Raw genomic sequence first — 19,200 nt, 5'->3', positions numbered from 1 at the left:
GTGCACGTTATTCCATTGTAAAGTCCCCGTTTCTGGGCCTCAAAAGGGCCTGGACACCAGATTCAGCTTCTGACTCCTGAAGCCTCGCTGAGGAGCGATACAGCCCCCACCTGTATCCTCGACCCTTCACTTACTTCCTGCCTCGCAGTGCCCGGCTCAGCCTGGCTCTGCCTCTGAGTCTGCCAAGAGTATGTTATGATTCCAGTTATCAGTTCAGTCCTCCTTCTCTGCATTCCTAAAGCTACTGAATCGCATCAATAGTTTCCGTCATTGTCTAGCCTTTACGTCTCCATGTAAGAGAAATACTGCATTTAATGATCATTTAATATTCTTCATCACGCACTACATGTAGAATAATGCATGCTCCAGTCTTAGAGTCTGTTCGCCTTTACCCCGATAACTTTTGGATTCTATCAACATGTTCTCTAAACATCAGATACTAGATACTGTTTAGGTACATGTCGCCCTGACTCTCCAGACTTCAGTCTCTGCTCCTAGCACAGAGTTCGTAGCCCCCAGCTTCTCCTAGTAACACGTCATTGCCAGTTTGCGCGCACCATTAGGTCAGAGGTCCCGGCTCCTTAGGTAGCCCCCTCCATGTTTCCGCCCCATTCATGACATATTCTGTTACGTTTGCATCACATGTCTATGTATACGCCTCTGTTACACCTACTTTCACCCTTATCTTTCGCGACTGCTATTGACCACACCCACTGCTCCGCCTATCGTATGTATTGTAATGCAACTGTTTTAGTATATATGATCATGTCTTGTTATTTAATACTACGCTGATTCCGATCCTGCCCCCGGCAGCGCTGCCATCCTATTCCTGTGCAGGTTGTCCCGTTCCTGTCCTTTATGTTGTAATAAACCTGCAAACTCCTACTACCTCGAATCTTGACTCTTATTTATTGAGCTATCTGTTATTCATTTATTTATTCAAAAATAGAGGTATTATTTATTTATTTACCACAATACACCGAATCCTCTTCCTTGGTCCGACGATTGTCAGAAAAGTTTTTCTAAATTGCGTGATGCGTTGTGTTCTGCTCCAGTGTTGGGTACTCCTGACTACAGTATGCCTTTTACACTCTATGTCCACGAGAGAGAGGGTTGTGCATTGTCAGTTTTGACTCAACAATTCGGTGATAAGCAGCGTCCATGTGCGTATTTCTCGTCAACTTTAGATCCGGTAGCTAGAGCGTTGCCGAGTTGCTTGAGAGCTACAGAGGCAGCGGCTGTTTCTATCCGACAGTCTGCTGGACTGGTGATGGATAATACATTGGTTGTGATGGTTCCACATGCAGTGGATACTTTATTAAATCGAACCAAAACTCAGCACCTTACTAGTGCGAGGTTGTCGGGTTATGAGTTGACGCTTTTGGCTAGTCATGTGCACATCAAGCGGTGCAATGTACTGAATCCAGCGACATTGTTGCCGATTTCTGTGGACACATATGGTCAGGAACAGCATGATTGTTTTTTGAGGACGGAAGAGGAAACAAAGGGGAGAGTCGACTTGAAAGACACTCCTCTTTTGGATCCTGATGGTACGCTATGGGTCATGCTACAAGCTCCCGAATGGTGATACGGCTGCAGCATATGCCGTAACGACATTATGCACAATTGTTGAAACTGCACGAGTGAGCCATAATTCAGCGCAAGCAGCAGAGTTGATTGCATTAACGAGAGCGTGTATTTTATCTGAGGGAAAGAGGGTGACTGTGTACACCGATAGTCAGTATGCGTTTGGTGTTGCCTACAGTTTTGGACGCTTGTAAAGAGAAAGAGGATTTCTGACGTCGCATGGGACTAAGATTCAACATGGACAGTTGGTGAACGAGCTTCTGGAGTCACTTACTTTGGCGAAGCAAGTTGCGATTGTGAAGTGCAGTGCTCACCGAAAGGTTATGGATGATGTTGGTCGTGGTAATGCATTTGCGGATGAAGTTGCGAAAGAAACAGCGAGGAATGTGATGTGTCGAATGTATGTTTCAGGCCCTGCGAGATGGATTGTTGGAGTGGGAATGTGTGAAGATACGATTGAGAGTGTGAAATCAATCCAAGCTGAAGCTACTGAAAGTGAAAAGAGCGTATGGAGAGAAACTACGGGTAGATTGGATTCGACTGGTTGTTGGGTTGAGTTATCAGAACACCAAAGATGGATGTTGCCGGATGCATATGTGCTTGTGGTGGTTACGATGGCACATGGTTTGTCTCACATTAGTGTGAAAGGAATTTGTAAGTTGTTGGCTCCAGTGTGGCAGAATGCTGGAATTCCCAAATGTGCTGAGAATGTGGTCAAGAATTGTATGGTGTGTCTGATGTATAATCCTGGCAAGGGAACTCCAACTCCAGCTGGTCACTTTGCGCCTCTGACGTATCCGTTCGAGGTTCTGCAATTGGATTTTATCCACCTGGAAAGGTGTAACAACCTGAAATATGTCCTTGTAGTTGTTTGTGCCTTTTCTAGATGGGTAGAGGCATACCCCCTAAAAGACAATACGGCCTTGTCCACAGCTAGAGTATTGCTCAAAGAATATTTCCCTAGATTTGGATTGCCAAGGATGGTGTGGAGTGATAATGGAAGTGAGTTCTTTAATATTTACCTCCGCCCTCTAGTCCAGCTCATCAAATCATTTGGGATCTCCGCATTTAACTATGCGGATGATACCCAGCTGGTCTTTTCACTGGAGGGACAGGATGCAGTCCCACTGGAGACCTTCCACCGGTGCATGCAGGCTACAGCGGAATGGCTCCGTTTGAACTCATTACAGTTCAATGGAACTAAGACAGAGGTCTTGTACTGCTCTAACGACCGAGTTCCCCGAGATCTCCCAGACGATTTTTGGCCCCCGTCATTTTCAGAGACGGTATCAGCCGCACAATCGGCACGTAATCTGGGTGTCATTTTTGGGCCCAACCTGCAGCTGGATCTGCACGTAAATAAGACCACCTCAACGTGCATGATGTTGATCCGCATGCTGCGCAAGGTCTTACCCCTCCTCCCTGAGCAAGCCAGGCCCGAAGTAGTGCGAAGTACCATCCTAAGTCGACTCGACTATTGTAACGCACTACTTCTGGAGGCCCTGGTAACACTTCTGGGCAAGCTCCAAAGGGTGCAAAATATGGCTGCCAAACTCGCCCTCTCCCGCCCCTATTACAGCTCTGCCACGGCAGCGTTACAGGAACTCCACTGGTTGCCGGTCCATCTACGCGTTCGCTACAAAGCAGCGTGCATTGTGTTCAGGGCTATCCATGGCCTGGGCCCAATCCCTTTGCGGAGAATGTTTGCCTGGTACCTTCCATCCCGAGCCTTACGCTCCTCTTCATCCAGGCTACTAATAGTTCCGCGTTTCCAGAGAGTGAGGATGGGTGGCCGATCGTTCAGAGTAGCGGCGGCCAAACTCTGGAACTCCCTGCCAATATCCCTGAGAAGTCTTGAGGATCTTTTAGCCTTTAGAAAGGCGCTGAAAACCTACCTCTTCCCTAGAACAGGCTAGGCTGCTGAATTTGCTGGATCATGGGTCGAAGCGCCAGGATGCCCTTGGTGGTGACAGGTTTGCGCTATATAAGTATACCACAATACCACAATACAATACCAAGTTCGTGGGGAAGGTAATGATGAGAGTTTGTGAAGGGTTGGGAATTCACCAGAAATTCCACGCTGCGAATCATCCCCAATCAGCTGGTTTAGTTGAGTGCTATAATGGCACGTTAAAGTTAAAACTGGCTAAGATTCAAGCGAGCACTGGTCTTCAATGGCCTGATGCTTTACCGTTGGCACTTTTGTCGACTAGAACTACAGTGCATTCCCGGATAGGCCGTAGTCCGTATGAGATTGTCTTTGGCCGTCCGGCAAACGTTTGGGGAGTGCCGAGGCCAACGAAGTTTAGTGACATCGAATACCCTATGCTAGTGGACTACTTGTATGACTTGACGACTAAATTGCGTGTCTTACATCAACAGGTTCATGATAAATTGCCGCCAGCTTCTGCGGACCCAGGTCACATCCTCAATCCCGGTGTCTGGGTCCTGGTGAAAAATTTTCAGCGGACTAAGAATGATCAGCCCCGCTGGAATGGACCATACAAAGTCCTGCTATCTATGAGGACTTCAGTAAAGGTTTTCGGGAAGAAAAACTGGATCCACGGCGTACATTGTAAGAGGGCGCCGTTGCCTCTGCCGTACGACCAGTGGGTCTGTGAAGGTATTGCAGATTCAGAGACTGAAAGGGTGCCGAAGTTTGCACCGTTTAGCGACGCTGAGTTGGTGTGGAGAGGCTCCGAGAAAGAAAATGACGATGTCCTTCAAGAAGCTGTGCCTGTGTCTTAAAGATTAGACACTACTGAACCTGAACTGTTGTTTCAGCCTCAAACGAGGCCTGGAAAAGAGCGTTATAATCTACGTCCTAGAAACATGGGCTAATAAAATAAATTAATTCCTTTTTTTTTTTTTTTGGAACTGAACTCTCTCAGGAATTGAACTCTTTCAGCCAAGAAACTTTTTTGGTATATTTTTGTGAACCACCATCCGGGTTCAGCTGTAGGGTCATGGTGTAAAGACTAGAGAGTGCAAGCCGAAGACGCAAGGTCGACGGTTCTGGTTGGTCTAAGGGAGTTCCCTGGGCTGACAGAAGCATTCCTTAGCAGAAGAAAACCAACCGCCGTGAACAGCATCGGTTAGAGGATGGAGTTTTTTGAGATTGAGAGAGCCGTTGAAAAAATGAACTTTAAGAAGAAACTGTGTAAAATTATGCATAGCAAATGTTTTCTGATCACATGTCTTTTGATGTTTTTTAGCATGACGTTAGCTTTGGTGGGTTGGTTTGTATTTTCTCTTCAACTGATTTCTGCACCCATTTTCCAACCTACGACTATACCTACTACTGTTTCTTTACATTCTTTTCATATTTTACCTGAACACGAGCAAATTAGAAGGTCGGAATTTGTGAATAATTCCTTTGTGCAACTCCTCCATCAACACCAGTTAGTAGTGAACACCACTAACTGTTGGGTGTGTGGTCTTGTGCCACATACTATGGATAGAGGTATTCCTTATCTGGTTTTGCCATTCAGTTACAATGGGTCCGTATGGGCATATCAGACGATGTTTATTTATGCAATTGAAGTCTATCCCCTGCGTTCCATGAGAGATAACTCAAGTAATAAAGCCTTGGTGAAGGGAATTACAGATATGAGTAGAGATATCGAAACGTATAAGACTATTCCCAAGGATGAGATACTAGCTTATGTTGGTTGGAATGCAACCGGATATAGTATTAGTCTGGGTGAGAAGCAGAGACGGAAAAGGTCACCTCCGATTTGGATTGTACCCCATCGTGGTCATTTTTGTCTGCAAGGGAAAGGCAAGAATCCGAAAGCTCAGTTAGGGAAGAGTGTTTGTACTCAGACGTATGTCTTTGCGTCCCAAACTTCCCCACCGTTTTTAGCAGCTAAGGGCACGTATTTTGTCTGCCATGATAGAGCATATACATGGTTGCCCCCTGATTTTTCGGGAACATGTTATGTTGCATATTTGTTGCCTCCTATGTATACTGCTGCTGTAGATTACCACAGAACGAGAGTTGCTAGGGGTGTCTTCAGTGAGGAAGATACTACGGGACAAGAAGTGGGAGACTTTTTCAAGGGTTTACTACCGTTTTGGGGACCTATGGCAAACAGTAGAAACCTACGGCAATTGACAAGAGTGGTTGAATCCACCATAAATGAAACTGCTGGTGCCCTTAGTAATCTGACCGCTGAGCTTCAAGCGGATCGCCTTATGACATTACAGAATCGAATGGTTTTGGACGTCATACTTGCGGACCGAGGTGGGGTATGTAAAGTGATCCAATCGAGTTGCTGCGTTTTCATACCAGACAATGCTCCTACAGTATACCAGGCCATTTCTAAGTTACATAAGATCTCTGAGTCTATAAATGTGGATAAAGGAGATTGGTCGTTGATTGGATGGTTCTGGGAACTGTTATCGACCTGGGGATGGAAGATTCTGATGATCATTGGGATGGCTTTAGCAATTCTTTTCCTGTTCTGTCTTTGTGTGCAGTGCGCTCCTGCTATATGTGGCCTCTGTGCTACTACGTGTGCAAGGAGACCTGTCCCAAGAGAGGTACTAAGTAATAGGATTATGCTCCAGCAACATCTTGATGATCTGATGAATATAGACCTGGACTCAGATTGACGTGAGTGTAGGTTATTGCCTATGTAAGGCAAAAGGAGGGACTGAGGTTCCGTGAATCCTGAACCCGTTTCATAAAGGTCATGGTTTCGTTACGAATTTGATATTAGCGAACCGTAACTAGTTAGTGCGGCAAGTATGAGTGTTTTCATCACGTTAGACCGATGGATTCACTACGTATTTAGCGAATTCGTTCTGAACCCTTGGGTTCCATTTTGTGTATGGCAGCCATTTTGTGTTTGCCCTCACATAGGCCGATAACTGTGGCTGAACTAGTACATGTACACCTTAGCTCCAGTTCGCGCTGACTCCTGTTTGACCTGAGTTAACTGACCCTGTTGCCTGAAGCTGACCTTGTTAAACCAGTTCCTGCCCTTTAGCTGATCAAGATTAAGGATCAAAGCACAGGACATCGTAAAGTTTTATTGCACACAAATATGCCTTATCCTACTCTCACCTTGTTGGACCCGGCCTCGTGGCGTGGTCCTACCCCTCCCGCATGGCGGGCCCCGAACGACATCGGCCCTCCATCCAGCCCGGGTCGGCCTCGGGCACACCTCTGCACGCCCTCCAAACTACCAGATCCGCCACCCGGCGGCCCACAACCACTGACACGACACCCTCGGGCCGCCCCAGCATTACCGGTCCGGTGCCCACCTCAGACCCTCATTCCAGGCCCGACGCCATCTTGGGCCCATCACGTCACAGACACGTGGTCCCGGACCAGCCGCGGCCACGGCCCCAGCGAGCCCGCCATCGAGGCACCAAGAACCCTCGGGTGGTAGAGTGGCCACTCCACCAGAGACAAGGAGAGGGGAGTTTTGGTGGCTCTCCAACCATCCCCGGATGCCTGGTTTCGATCACCCTCCGGCCTCCCTGGGCTCCGGCTCCACCCCCCTGCTGGGTGTCTGGACACCATCATCCCGGCCCCTCTGACCCCCAGGCGAGAGGGTCCGGACATCAAAGGACTCCAGACCTATATCTGGGCCAGCCCCGGAGTAGGACGGCAGTTGTGTCCCGGAGTCGAGAAGCCCTGCTGACGCTGTCGCGGCTGACCCTGAGACGAACTCACCTTGCTGTTCTACCTGGAGCCTGCTGGCGCTGCCGCGGTCCATCTTCGCCGAACCATCTTGGAGCCTGCTGGCGCTGCCGCGGTCCATCTTTGCTGTGACCTCCTTGGAGCCTGCTGGCGCTGCCGCGGTCCACACTCGCTGAACCATCTCGGAACCTGCTGGCGCTGCCGCGGTCCACCCTAGCTGAACCATCTCGGAACCTGCTGGCGCTGCCGCGGTCCACACTCGCTGATCCATCTCGGAACCTGCTGGCGCTGCCGCGGTCCACGCTCGCCGAATCATCTTGGAGCCTGCTGGCGCTGCCGCGGTCCATACTCGCTGATCCATCTCGGAACCTGCTGGTGCTGCCGCGGTCCACGCTCGCCGAATCATCTTGGAGCCTGCTGACGCTGCCGCGGTCCATACTCGCTGATCCATCTCGGAACCTGCTGGCGCTGCCGCGGTCCACGCTCGCCGAACCATCCTGGAGCCTGCTGGCGCTGCCGCGGCCCAACCTTCCGGAACCCCCCAGCTCGAGGATTGAGAGCTGTGCGTAGGGTCCCATTGCCACCGACCATCTATAAGACTGTCCCGCTACCTTGCCCCTTGCTACGAGACTTTCCAGATCTCTGGATCTGCTGTATATATTGAAACGATACTTATTGCCCGATAAAGATTGAAAACTCTACCTACGAGTGGTGTATATTTGGAGTGGTGTGGTTACTCTGCTGTACGATTCTAGGAGAGGGCCCTCCCGTCGGAGGCCTCTCGACATCGCTCGGTCCTCTTCTCTGAAGGAGGGGTAGACCTAGGGGTGGTCAGTCAGACACCTTCTGCCTCCCCCGGGTTCGCCTTTCTAACATTGGTGGCAGGCGCTGCGATCCGAGCCAACGCAAAATCGTACAGAGAGTGATCTACCCGCTACGACGGAAAAACACACAGAGACCATGACGCCCCAAGGAACCAACCTACCTGCCGAATTCCAGAAAGAGAATATAGAAGAATACAGCCACAAAGAACTAAAACAATTCTGTAAAGACATGGGTATCGCTACCACTGGCCTGAGCACAAAAGAGGACTTCAAATCGGCCCTACAAGCCTGGGTGGAAACCCGAGACAGACCACCCCAAGAGGAGAATGGCCCGAACGGGCAACAGGAAACCAGCGCACCCCCGACGGGGGAAAGAACCGCAACACTAAACGCGGACCTCATCTATGAAGACGCTCGAGAACGAGAGCGCAACCGGCTACACGAAGTGGAACTTGCACGACTCCGGCTAGACGGAGAACTCCAGCTAGCGGAGAAAAAGATAGCCCTCGAGCAACTACGGCTGGAGGGGGATCTAGAAGAGAAACGGAGACAATGTGACCTCGAAGAAAAACGACTAGCATATGAACACGAACGAGGCCTGAGAGAACTAGAAATCAAGGCCAAGATCAACGAAGATAGCGCGGCCGGGGCCAAGACCGCGGCCCCTCCCGTAGACGCCAAGATTCACCTACCGAAAGATGTAGTCAAAGAATACTACAAGAACGATGATATCCAGCAATGGTTCAAAGCCTACGAGGTGGCCATGACCGCCCATCGGGTGCCCCTGAAGGATTGGTTCAGAAAAGGGGGTGGTGATGAACAGAGTGTCTGAATTAAGCAGACCACTCTTACCCAGTCCAAAGATCAGGGCTTGATCCATCACCGTTATTTAGCTCACTGCCCCATCCCAGCTCAGAACCTGGCTATATGCAAATTAGTCTGTCCCTGGCCCAGTGCATCATGGGAACAGGGCAGACCAAACTACCAAGCCAATTCTTCACCAGAAAGGAGACAAGCTACCGGGGACCGGTTTCTGGCATTTCAGCATGGAAGGGTATACTCAGATGTGAGTCCCTTGCCCATTGCACCATCAGGATTCAAGCAAGCCGGGCCGACGACACCTGAAATGGCAGAAACCGGTCCCCGGAAGCTTGTTTCCTTCCCAGTATAAGAATTGGCTTGGTAGTTTGGTTTGCCCTGTTCCCATCATGCACTGGGACAGGAACAGACTAATTTGCATATAGCCAAGTTCTGAGCTGGGATGGTGCAGTGAGCTAAAAAACGGTGATGGATCAAGCCCTGATCTTTGGACTGGGTAAGAGTGGTCTGCTTAATTCAGGCACTCTGTTCATCACCACCCCCTTTTCTGAATCATTTTGTCCACCATAAGCGTGGAAGGGTATACTCAGATGTGAGTCCCTTGCCCATTGCACCATCAGGATTCAAGCAAGCCGGGCCGACGACGCCTGAAATGGCAGAAACCGGTCCCCGGAAGCTTGTTTCCTTCCCAGTATAAGAATTGGCTTGGTAGTTTGGTTTGCCCTGTTGCCATCATGCACTGGGACAGGAACAGACTAATTTGCATATAGCCAAGTTCTGAGCTGGGATGGTGCAGTGAGCTAAAAAACGGTGATGGATCAAGCCCTGATCTTTGGACTGGGTAAGAGTGGTCTGCTTAATTCAGGCACTCTGTTCATCACCACCCCCTTTTCTGAATCATTTTGTCCACCATAAGCGTGGAAGGGTATACTCAGATGTGAGTCCCTTGCCCATTGCACCATCAGGATTCAAGCAAGCCGGGCCGACGACGCCTGAAATGGCAGAAACCGGTCCCCGGAAGCTTGTTTCCTTCCCAGTATAAGAATTGGCTTGGTAGTTTGGTTTGCCCTGTTCCCATCATGCACTGGGACAGGAACAGACTAATTTGCATATAGCCAAGTTCTGAGCTGTGATGGTGCAGTAAACTAAAAAACAGTGATGGATCAAGCCCTGATCTTTGGACTGGGTAAGAGTGGTCTGCTTAATTCAGGCACTCTGTTCATCACCACCCCCTTTTCTTAATCATTTTGTCCACCATAAGCGTGGAAGGGTATACTCAGATGTGAGTTCCTTGCCCATTGCACCATCAGGATTCAAGCAAGCCGGGCCGACGACGCCTGAAATGGCAGAAACCGGTCCCCGGAAGCTTGTTTCCTTCCCAGTATAAGAATTGGCTTGGTAGTTTGGTTTGCCCTGTTCCCATCATGCACTGGGACAGGAACAGACTAATTTGCATATAGCCAAGTTCTGAGCTGGGATGGTGCAGTGAGCTAAAAAACGGTGATGGATCAAGCCCTGATCTTTGGACTGGGTAAGAGTGGTCTGCTTAATTCAGGCACTCTGTTCATCACCACCCCCTTTTCTGAACCTGAAGGATTGGGGCGCCGGCCTGTGGTGAAAGTTCGGCAACGAAGGGAGAGACGCCCTGCTGAAACTCCCTGACACCGAACTGACCTCCTATGAACACATGAAAACGGCCCTACTCACGCGCTACGGACTCACCCCCGAAATGTACCAGCAGAGGTTCCGAGACTGTAAAAAAATCCCCGGTACCACTTGGGTAGAGTATGTGAACTTTTTTAGCAGAGCCTTCGAGGGGTGGGTCAAAGGCAGTCAGGTCACTACCTACCGGCAGTTGGTCGACCTGATGTTATGGGAGCACCTCTCCAACAACTGCTTTATTGAACTACGACAGCACCTCCTCGACAGCAAATTGACCGAGCCGCGAAAGCTAGCGGTCGAAGCAGATCGGTGGGCGAGCAACCGCGTCCACCGGAACACCACAGGAGAATACGGACGAGGCTCCCCGGGGAACCAACGGCCGCGAGGCGGCGGGTCTGGCATCAGCCGAGGCCGAGACCTCCCGCCGGGGTCTTCGCCCGCCTCCTCTATACCAGCCTCCAGCCCGAGGGGGGCCCCTCCAGCCCGACCGGGGCCACGCCCCAACGTTACGTGCCACAGATGCCAACGGCTGGGTCACTATGCCAATGATCCTCTCTGCCCCATGAACCAGCGGCCCGGCACCACCGGGCCCCCCGGTCGACAAATCACTGCAGCTGTCCTAAGCGCAGAAAAGGATGAAGAAGAAGAGGTCCCTATGGAACCAGAAGAATGGGAGTCCGCGGCCATGTGCCTCGCCTCCCTGGGCGACAAAGACATGATCCCCCGAGACCAGATTCCGGTCAACACCCAGAAGTACCACCAGTGGGTCACCATTAACGGACGTCGGGCCGAGGCTCTCCGTGACACGGGGGCCAGCATAACCGCCGTCCGCTGCCATCTGGTGACCCCAGAACAAATCTTGCCCCACGTTCTGTGCCCTGTCCGGTCCGCGGACAATTCCGAGAGCCTGTGCCAGATGGCCCGCATCCCCTTCGAGTGGGGAGGAGTGTCCGGCCTGCTGAAAGTCACCGTCCGAGACGATGCCCCGGTGGACTGCCTCCTAGGGAACGACCTGGAAAGTTCCCCCTGGGCACAGATCGAGAGAAGAGAGCATCTGGGGATGCTAGGCCTTCCTGAATGGGTTTGCGTAACGACCCGATCCATGTCCACCCGGGACGCCGTCCCAACCGAAGACAATCTGCCCGAAGAACCTGAATGGCCGGCACCTCCGCCACCCGCCACTGCCACGGCCGAACCCGACCTGGGGCCGCAGGGCCCCCGCCATGAAGAACTTCCCGAGCTCGGGCCCCTTCCCGAACTAGCCCAGTGGCGCCAAGAAGGGGGCCCCACCCGCGAGCAGTTCCGTCGGGAACAAAAGACATGTCCTTCCCTTGAGGGACTCCGACAACAAGCCGCCATGCAAGCCACAGGAGACTCCTCGGGGTCCCACTGGGTCTATTGGGACCAGGACCTCCTGTACAGTGAACAGAAGATCGCCGAGCTGGGGGCGGGCCGAGTGCTAGTCGTCCCCCTCCACTTCAGAGACTTTCTCTTAAACCTGGCACATGATGTGCCCCTCGCCGGACACCTGGGGCAGGACAAAACCTACAGCCGCCTGGTGACCCACTTTTATTGGCCGAAGATGCGCCGCGATGTGTACAACCACTGCCAAACCTGTCCGACCTGCCAAGCCAGCGGAAAGAGTGGGGGGAAAATCAAGGCCCCACTCCAACCATTTCCCGTGGTGACCACTCCCTTCGAGCGAGTAGGGATCAACATCGTGGGGCCCCTGGATCCTCCAACCTCCCAGGGGCACCGCTTCATCCTCGTCCTGGTGGACCATGCCACCCGCTACCCAGAAGCTATCCCCCTCCAGACTATCACCGCCCCCATAGTGGGCCGGGCGCTAATGGGGATCTTCTCCCGAGTCGGCTTCCCCCGAGAGGTCGTCAGTGATCGGGGCACAAACTATATATCGAAATATATGCGGTCCCTGTGGCAACAGTGCGGGGTCGCGTATACGTTCACCACCCCGTATCACCCTCAAGGGAATGGACTAGTGGAGCGATTTAATAGGACCCTGAAAGGAATGATCAAGGGCCTAGAAGAGCCCCTCCGGCGCAAATGGGACGTTCTGCTGCCCTGCCTCCTGTTCGCCTACCGGGAGGTACCCCAGAAGTCCCTGGGGTTCAGCCCCTTTGAACTATTATATGGCCACCCGGTGCGAGGCCCCCTCAGCCTGGTCAAGGAAGGCTGGGAGCTGGCCGCCTCCGATGCTCCGCCCGATGTTTTCCGATACCTCTTGACTCTCCTCAACCAGACTCGGAAGTTCTGGGAACTGGCCGAAACCAACCTGAAGGCCAGTCAAGAGGAGATGAAGCGCTGGTATGATGAAAATGCCTCGTCCATTGAATTCGAGCCGGGCCAGCAGGTCTGGGTCATGTCCCCGGTCGACCCCGGCGCCCTCCAGGACAAATGGACGGGGCCCTTCAAAGTGGTGGAGCGCAAGAGCCCCGTCACCTACCTAGTGGACATGGAGTCCCTCCAGAACCCCCTCCGGGTCCTACACGCCAACCGGCTCAAGCCCCACTTTGTCCGCACCGAACTGAGCCTGTTGTTGGCTACCGATGACGGAGCAGAGGACGACTCCGAGCCTCTACCAGACCTCCTGAGCACCTCCGAGAAAGATGGCTCCGTCGAGGGAGTCTCCCTCTCTCCCGCACTGACACCCAAACAGCGCCAGGACTGCCAGAAACTGCTGGGTCAATTTGCAAACTTATTTTCCCTCACCCCCGGAGTCACCCAGTGGTGTGTTCACGATGTCGACACCGGGGACAGTCCGCCCGTGCGGCACCGAGCCTACCGAATCCCCGACCGAGTCCGGGCCTGCATCCACACCGAAGTTTCCAAGATGCTAGCTCTAGGGGTAGTCGAACCTTCAGACAGTCCATGGGCCAGTCCCGTCGTCCTGGTCCCGAAGGCCGCCGCCCCCGGAGTGTCCCCGGAGCTGCGGTTCTGTGTCGACTACCGGGGACTGAATGCCGTCACCAGGACCGACGCCCATCCCATTCCCCGAGCGGATGAGCTGATCGATCGCCTGGGGGCCGCCAGGTACCTCAACACCTTCGACCTCACGGCCGGATACTGGCAAATCGGCCTCATGCCAGGGGCACAAGAACGATCCGCTTTCTCGACCCCCGATGGCCACTTCCACTTCAACGTGATGCCGTTCGGCATGAAGAATGCTCCGCCACCTTCCAGAGACTAGTGAACCGGGTGCTGGCAGGGCTGGAAGAGTTCAGTGCTGCCTATCTGGACGATATTGCGGTGTACAGCCTCTGTTGGGACGAGCACCTGACCCACCTCTGGAAGGTCCTGACGGCCCTCCAACGGGCCGGACTAACAATAAAAGCCAGCAAGTGCCAGATCGGTCAAGGGTCCGTGACCTATCTGGGACACCAAGTGGGGAGCGGCCAAGTGGCTCCCCTTCAACCCAAGATCGACGCCATCCGGGCCTGGGAGCCCCCCGTCATCCAGACCGCCGTCTGAGCCTTCCTGGGGCTCACCGGATACTATCGGCGGTTCATAAAGGACTACGGTAGCATTGTGGGGCCCCTCACAGAACTAACCTCCAAGAGACTACCCCCGAAGGTGCACTGGACCCCCGAGTGCCAAGTAGCCTTTGAGACCCTAAAGACTGCCATGTGCACCGCCCCGGTGCTCCAGGCCCCCGACTAAAGCCGAGAGTTCATCGTCCGAACTGACGCCTCGGAACATGGCATTGGGGCCGTACTGTCCCAAATGAACCCTGACGGAGTTGACCTTCCTGTGGCCTTCATCAGCCGGAGCCTGCTGGCCCAAGAACAACGATGGAGCACCATCGAGAGGGAAGCATTCGCCGTCATGTGGGCCCTAAAGAAGCTCCGGCCCTACCTCTTCGGCACCCACTTCCGAGTACAGACCGACCACCGGCCCCTGCGGTGGTTGATGCAGATGCGGGGCGAGAACCCGAAGTTGCTACGTTGGTCCATCTCCCTCCAAGGGATGAACTTCACCGTGGAGCATCGCCCTGGCAACGACCACGCCAACGCTGACGGCCTCTCCAGATCCTTCCGCCTTGGCGAGGAGAATCCCCAAGAAGATGGGTGACTCTCCCCTGCCTTCAGCTGGGGGGGGACGCCTGTTGGACCCGGCCTCGTGGCGTGGTCCTACCCCTCCTGCATGGCGGGCCCCGAACGACATCGGCCCTCCATCCAGCCTGGGTCGGCCTCGGGCACACCTCTGCACGCCCTCCAAACCACCAGATCCGCCACCCGGCGGCCAACAACCACTGACACGACACCCTCGGGCCGCCCCAGCATTACCGGTCCGGTGCCCACCTCGGACCCTCATTCCAGGCCCGACGCCATCTTGGGCCCATCACGTCACAGACACGTGGTACCGGACCAGCCGCGGCCACGGCCCCAGCGAGCCCGCCATCGAGGCACCAAGAGCCCTCGGGTGGTAGAGTGGCCACTCCACGGCTGTGAGGAGGGTTATGAGAATGAAGCCTACTCTAACGAAGAGGGAAATACAACCAGAGCCAATCAACAAGTACTGGTTGGGCATTTAATTACTGACTTTTATTGGTTAGCTTAAAGAGTTCTGAATCTCTAAACCCTCACCACCTCCCTTAGTAAGTCTGCTTGACTTTACTCTCCTGAGGGTCAGGTACTAAAGGGGTGTACATATTGCTCAGCTTTGGAGTCATTACTAACGTTAAACGCCCGGACAGAGTGGTGAAAGGCTCTTATTGACACAATCTGAACCCAGTAACCACAGCATGCCCATGGACTTCGGAAAAAGTTCCTACAGTGAGTTCATGCATTTGTTATTGGGTTTGTTGCTGAGATCCATGTGCAACATGCAGGTAAATAGCTCAGTGCATTATGCGGTCATTGCAAATGTCAGCATGTAATTAAAAGGCGTAAGTTTAAAATCCTAACAGGACTAGCTCAAAAGATAATTCTACTGCAAGCAAAAAATTGAGCATCATCAAGTTGATTATTAAATAATATTGTTTAAGAAGCACCAACACATATTTATTTTCTATCGTTCTGAGAGTCTTAATTAGAAAGATAGGAGAGTTAACTGATTCCTCCACAGAATAGCCCTTAATAGAGGTGTTAGGCCATTTGTGCTCAAGTTAAAGAGGGTACCTATGGGGGTCTTCGAACCATTAGCTCGAGATAGACACATTCCACAGAGAAGGAATTGTTGAAGTGATAGAATCTTCTGTACGGCTGCCCCGGTCTGCATGGTGTGGAAGCTGAGGGAAGCTTGAGAATATGTGTAGATTTTAGGGCCCATGACAGTAGGACATGCTTGATTTGGTACTCATCATGCGATATAGATTAAATGCTGTAAACTTTGTGAAAAAGTGGAGATGTTAGGCACGCTCTATTTAACACCTGCATATTATGAAATACAATTATAGACAGCATAAATACACTTTTGAAACTGTGGTAATACCACTTAGACTGGCCGCAAGCCTGTCATATCTCTCAAGGGAATTCCCAGAGTCATCTGTTTTGAAGATCATGTTCTGATGAGCGCTCCAACTAAAAACTAAAATGGTAGATGTCTTGGACTAGTCTTTTAACTAATCAAAGAGACATTTTTACAAATCAAGATGTACATAGTTGAAATAAAGCTTCTACATCTGGCCTATTTGTTCCATGTGTTTAGCAAACAAAGGATTCGGCTGAAGGTGGTGTTAGTTTAAGGGCACCCAAAGTCAGCTTTTCCAAGCCTTTTGGAATACTATATTAAATGCATAAAACAATTCACCTGCCACACTCAGACTTTGTGAATCAGGATTTCACTTATAGAGAAGGCTGCGTGAAAGATCTTGTGGGGCTTATTTACAAGCCTCTTGCGCCGTCAGTGCATCACTTTTTCCCATTTTAAAAGTGACACACCCGTGAAGCTTGTGCTTAATGAAAGAGAGTGTGGAATGCAGCAGCTTTGCATGTGTTTGATATAAAGTGACCCTATTTAATAATTGATAAGTGTTTGAGGTGCTCAGGTGGGCTACGTTAAGATTAACTCAAGGTAGAGAAGATGGTAGAGGCTTTGAGAACCACGGGGCAGATTTACGAGAAAGTGACTCCGTGCATTCCGCAAGCCATTTGGCTGCGCCGCACTGAGTCACTTTCAGAGCACAGGGATGCGACATATTTAAAATAATATGTCGCATTCTTGTGCTCTCCCCTACAGTGGTGCAAAAAAACAGCTGCCATGCGCAGGCGCAGGCATACACCATGGTGCAAGGATGCCAGCGTCATGGGGAGATTTTATTTTTGTGCAGGAAGGTGCCCCTTCCCGCACGAAAACAGTCACTTCAGGCATTTTCCTCTTTCAATGCGTGCTGTAGAATACAGCACGCATTGAAAGAGGAAATAACGAGGAGAAATCAATACATTTCTCTTCGTTGCGCCTCGCTACATCACCCTTAGGGTGGCGTAGCATACTGACACATTTCCAGATTTACGATTTCGCGTAAATCTTGAAATGTGTCTTGTTCCATGGGTGTTGCATGGGAACACCCACAGCAACATCCATGGAACACGCCTTTTACGCAAAGTGCTGCGTGTAAAGGGGCCATAATTACAGTGCAGTGAAATACTCCAGCAGTACGTCACAAAAAGTGACGTACTGGTGGCGCAGGGGGCTTGTAAATCTGCCCCCACATATTTGGTAACAGCGAGCAAGACACCGGCCTTCCTGGGGGATGAGACATTTTAGGATATTTGTGTTGAGTACACCCTTTCGGGGTAGGTGAGACCCTGAGCCTCGGGGGCTCTCCGGCTTGTGATAGGCCACGCCCAGAAAAAACAGGGCGAACATGTTCATGGAAGAACACTACTTTATGAGGCAGCATGTGCCAGAAAAGTAGAAGGTAATGGCTATTTATTTTATCAAAATCTCCTGTGGAAGGCAGTGAAAGTTCATGTGTGTGTCAGAAACTGGTCTGCAGGCCAATAACCCCCTGGCCACTCTAAAGAGATAAGTAGGTATTAGTGAGGGCGACCTTTGCTCAACGTTGAAAGCTTGGCCTGAGTGAGGAAGGTAAATGTTGGAGAAAGTTCATGTTGGGAGTAGGAAAAAATAAGCCAACTATGCAAGAAGAAATACATTTAATTTCAATGACCATGCCTAGGTTAAGTAACATATCACATTTTAATAGGAACAATGAAACAAAAGAAAGGAAAGGAAAACATTAGGAAATAGTTAAAGATATAAAAAATGTAGGGGCATATTATCAAGGACGGCGTTAAAATTATCGCTGGTTTAGCGGCAGTTTTGATAATGGGCTTGATAATATGCCCTGGAGAATTCCAATAGAAGTCCAGGTTCACACCAGAACATGGGCTTCTATTGGAATTCTCAAGGACAGTAAGACTGTGAGAGCCGCAGTTTTCTGCCGCTAAACCGGCGATAATTTTTAATGCCGTTCTTGATAATATGCCCCGTAATATTCGCGTCTTTTGTAAGCCTCGCTGCTTTGCCTGGCGGGGTGGGTGCTGGGCTGAGAGCACAAGTCCTCTCGCAATCCATTCATCAAGTATTTCTTGCAGAAAAAAAGCTGTGCTCGCCGGTGCAATTAAGTCCGTTTATTAAATCAAAGTTAACACCGACATGTTTCGGCCAGAACAGCCTTCTTCATGGTAAATTAACTGCCCCTTCTATTGTTTTTATAATGAAAGTGCCTTAACAGAAACAAAGGACCGTAGCATCAAAAGTGGCAGTGTGCATAGAAAGAGGACAGTTTTTCTTTATACATTTGTTTAATTTGTAATTAAAATAGAAAAACAATGCACGGTTTTCAAAGGATTTTCTGAGGCTTATTGCCACTTTGTAAATATGGAGAAGGGCACCGCGCCACCGGAACGTTGGTAAAAGTGCTGTTCTGGTGGCAAAATCCCCTTGTAAATATGCCCCTTATTAAGTTACAAACTAAGCATGAGATTAGAAGCAATTTAATCCATGCCTTTTCTCTCTCTTGTCTCTCCACCCCTGCCACCTCTTGCCTAACACCTCTTGTCTCTCCTCCAGACCCAGGACACTGCGGATGAGACCCCCAGCCCAGCCGAGGAGCCCCCCAGCCCAGCCGAGGAGCCCCCCAGCCCAACCGAGGAGCCCCCCAGCCCAGCCGAGGAGACCCCCAGCCCAGCCGAGGAGCCCCCCAGCCCAGCCGAGGAGAAGCCCGACTCTGCTGAGGACCCCTCGAGCCCTGGTGACCAGATCTCCAGCCCAGTTGAAGAGGAGAGGGGAGCAGAGAAGCCCCCTCAGGAGGAGGCAGGATCTCCTGAGACCTCCCTCGAGGAAGGCCCTGGAAGCCCCGAGGTGGTGGAGGGGGCACTGAAGACAGGAGAGACACAGCCAGGTGAGGGGAGGAGTCCAGAGAACGCGAGAGATGAACATACCTGGTACAACAGAGAGAGCGAGCAGTGTGGAGAGCTGTGAAGAAGTGGGGATCACTGGTCCCGATTCACAGAATGAACTTAAGACTCAATCCTAAACTTACTACTATTTTGGCATTCACAGAATGAACTTACTACTTTTGGTATTCACAGAAGTTAGGATTTTGTCTTCAGTTAGTCTTAAAACAGACTTAAGACAGACTTAAGACAGACTTAAGACAAAATCCTAACTTAAGTCTGTCTTAAGTCT

General features: G+C 51.3%; 1 protein-coding gene across 1 annotated transcript in view; it reads left to right on the top strand.

Annotated features, from left to right (window-relative positions):
• Window positions 1-19,200, top strand: part of SMTNL1 (smoothelin like 1) — a 115,701-nt gene that overhangs the window by 45,260 nt on the left and 51,241 nt on the right. The window contains exon 2 of the mRNA XM_078646377.1: window positions 18,583-18,913. Within this exon, the coding sequence (XP_078502503.1) occupies window positions 18,583-18,913 (331 nt within the window). The remainder of the gene's footprint in view (window positions 1-18,582; window positions 18,914-19,200) is intronic.

This window comes from Lissotriton helveticus, chromosome 1_1 (genome assembly GCF_964261635.1).
Source record: "Lissotriton helveticus chromosome 1_1, aLisHel1.1, whole genome shotgun sequence".
Taxonomy (NCBI): domain Eukaryota; kingdom Metazoa; phylum Chordata; class Amphibia; order Caudata; family Salamandridae; genus Lissotriton; species Lissotriton helveticus.
The sequence above is the reverse complement of the archived record's forward strand: the minus strand, read 5'-3'. Positions and strand labels throughout refer to the sequence as shown.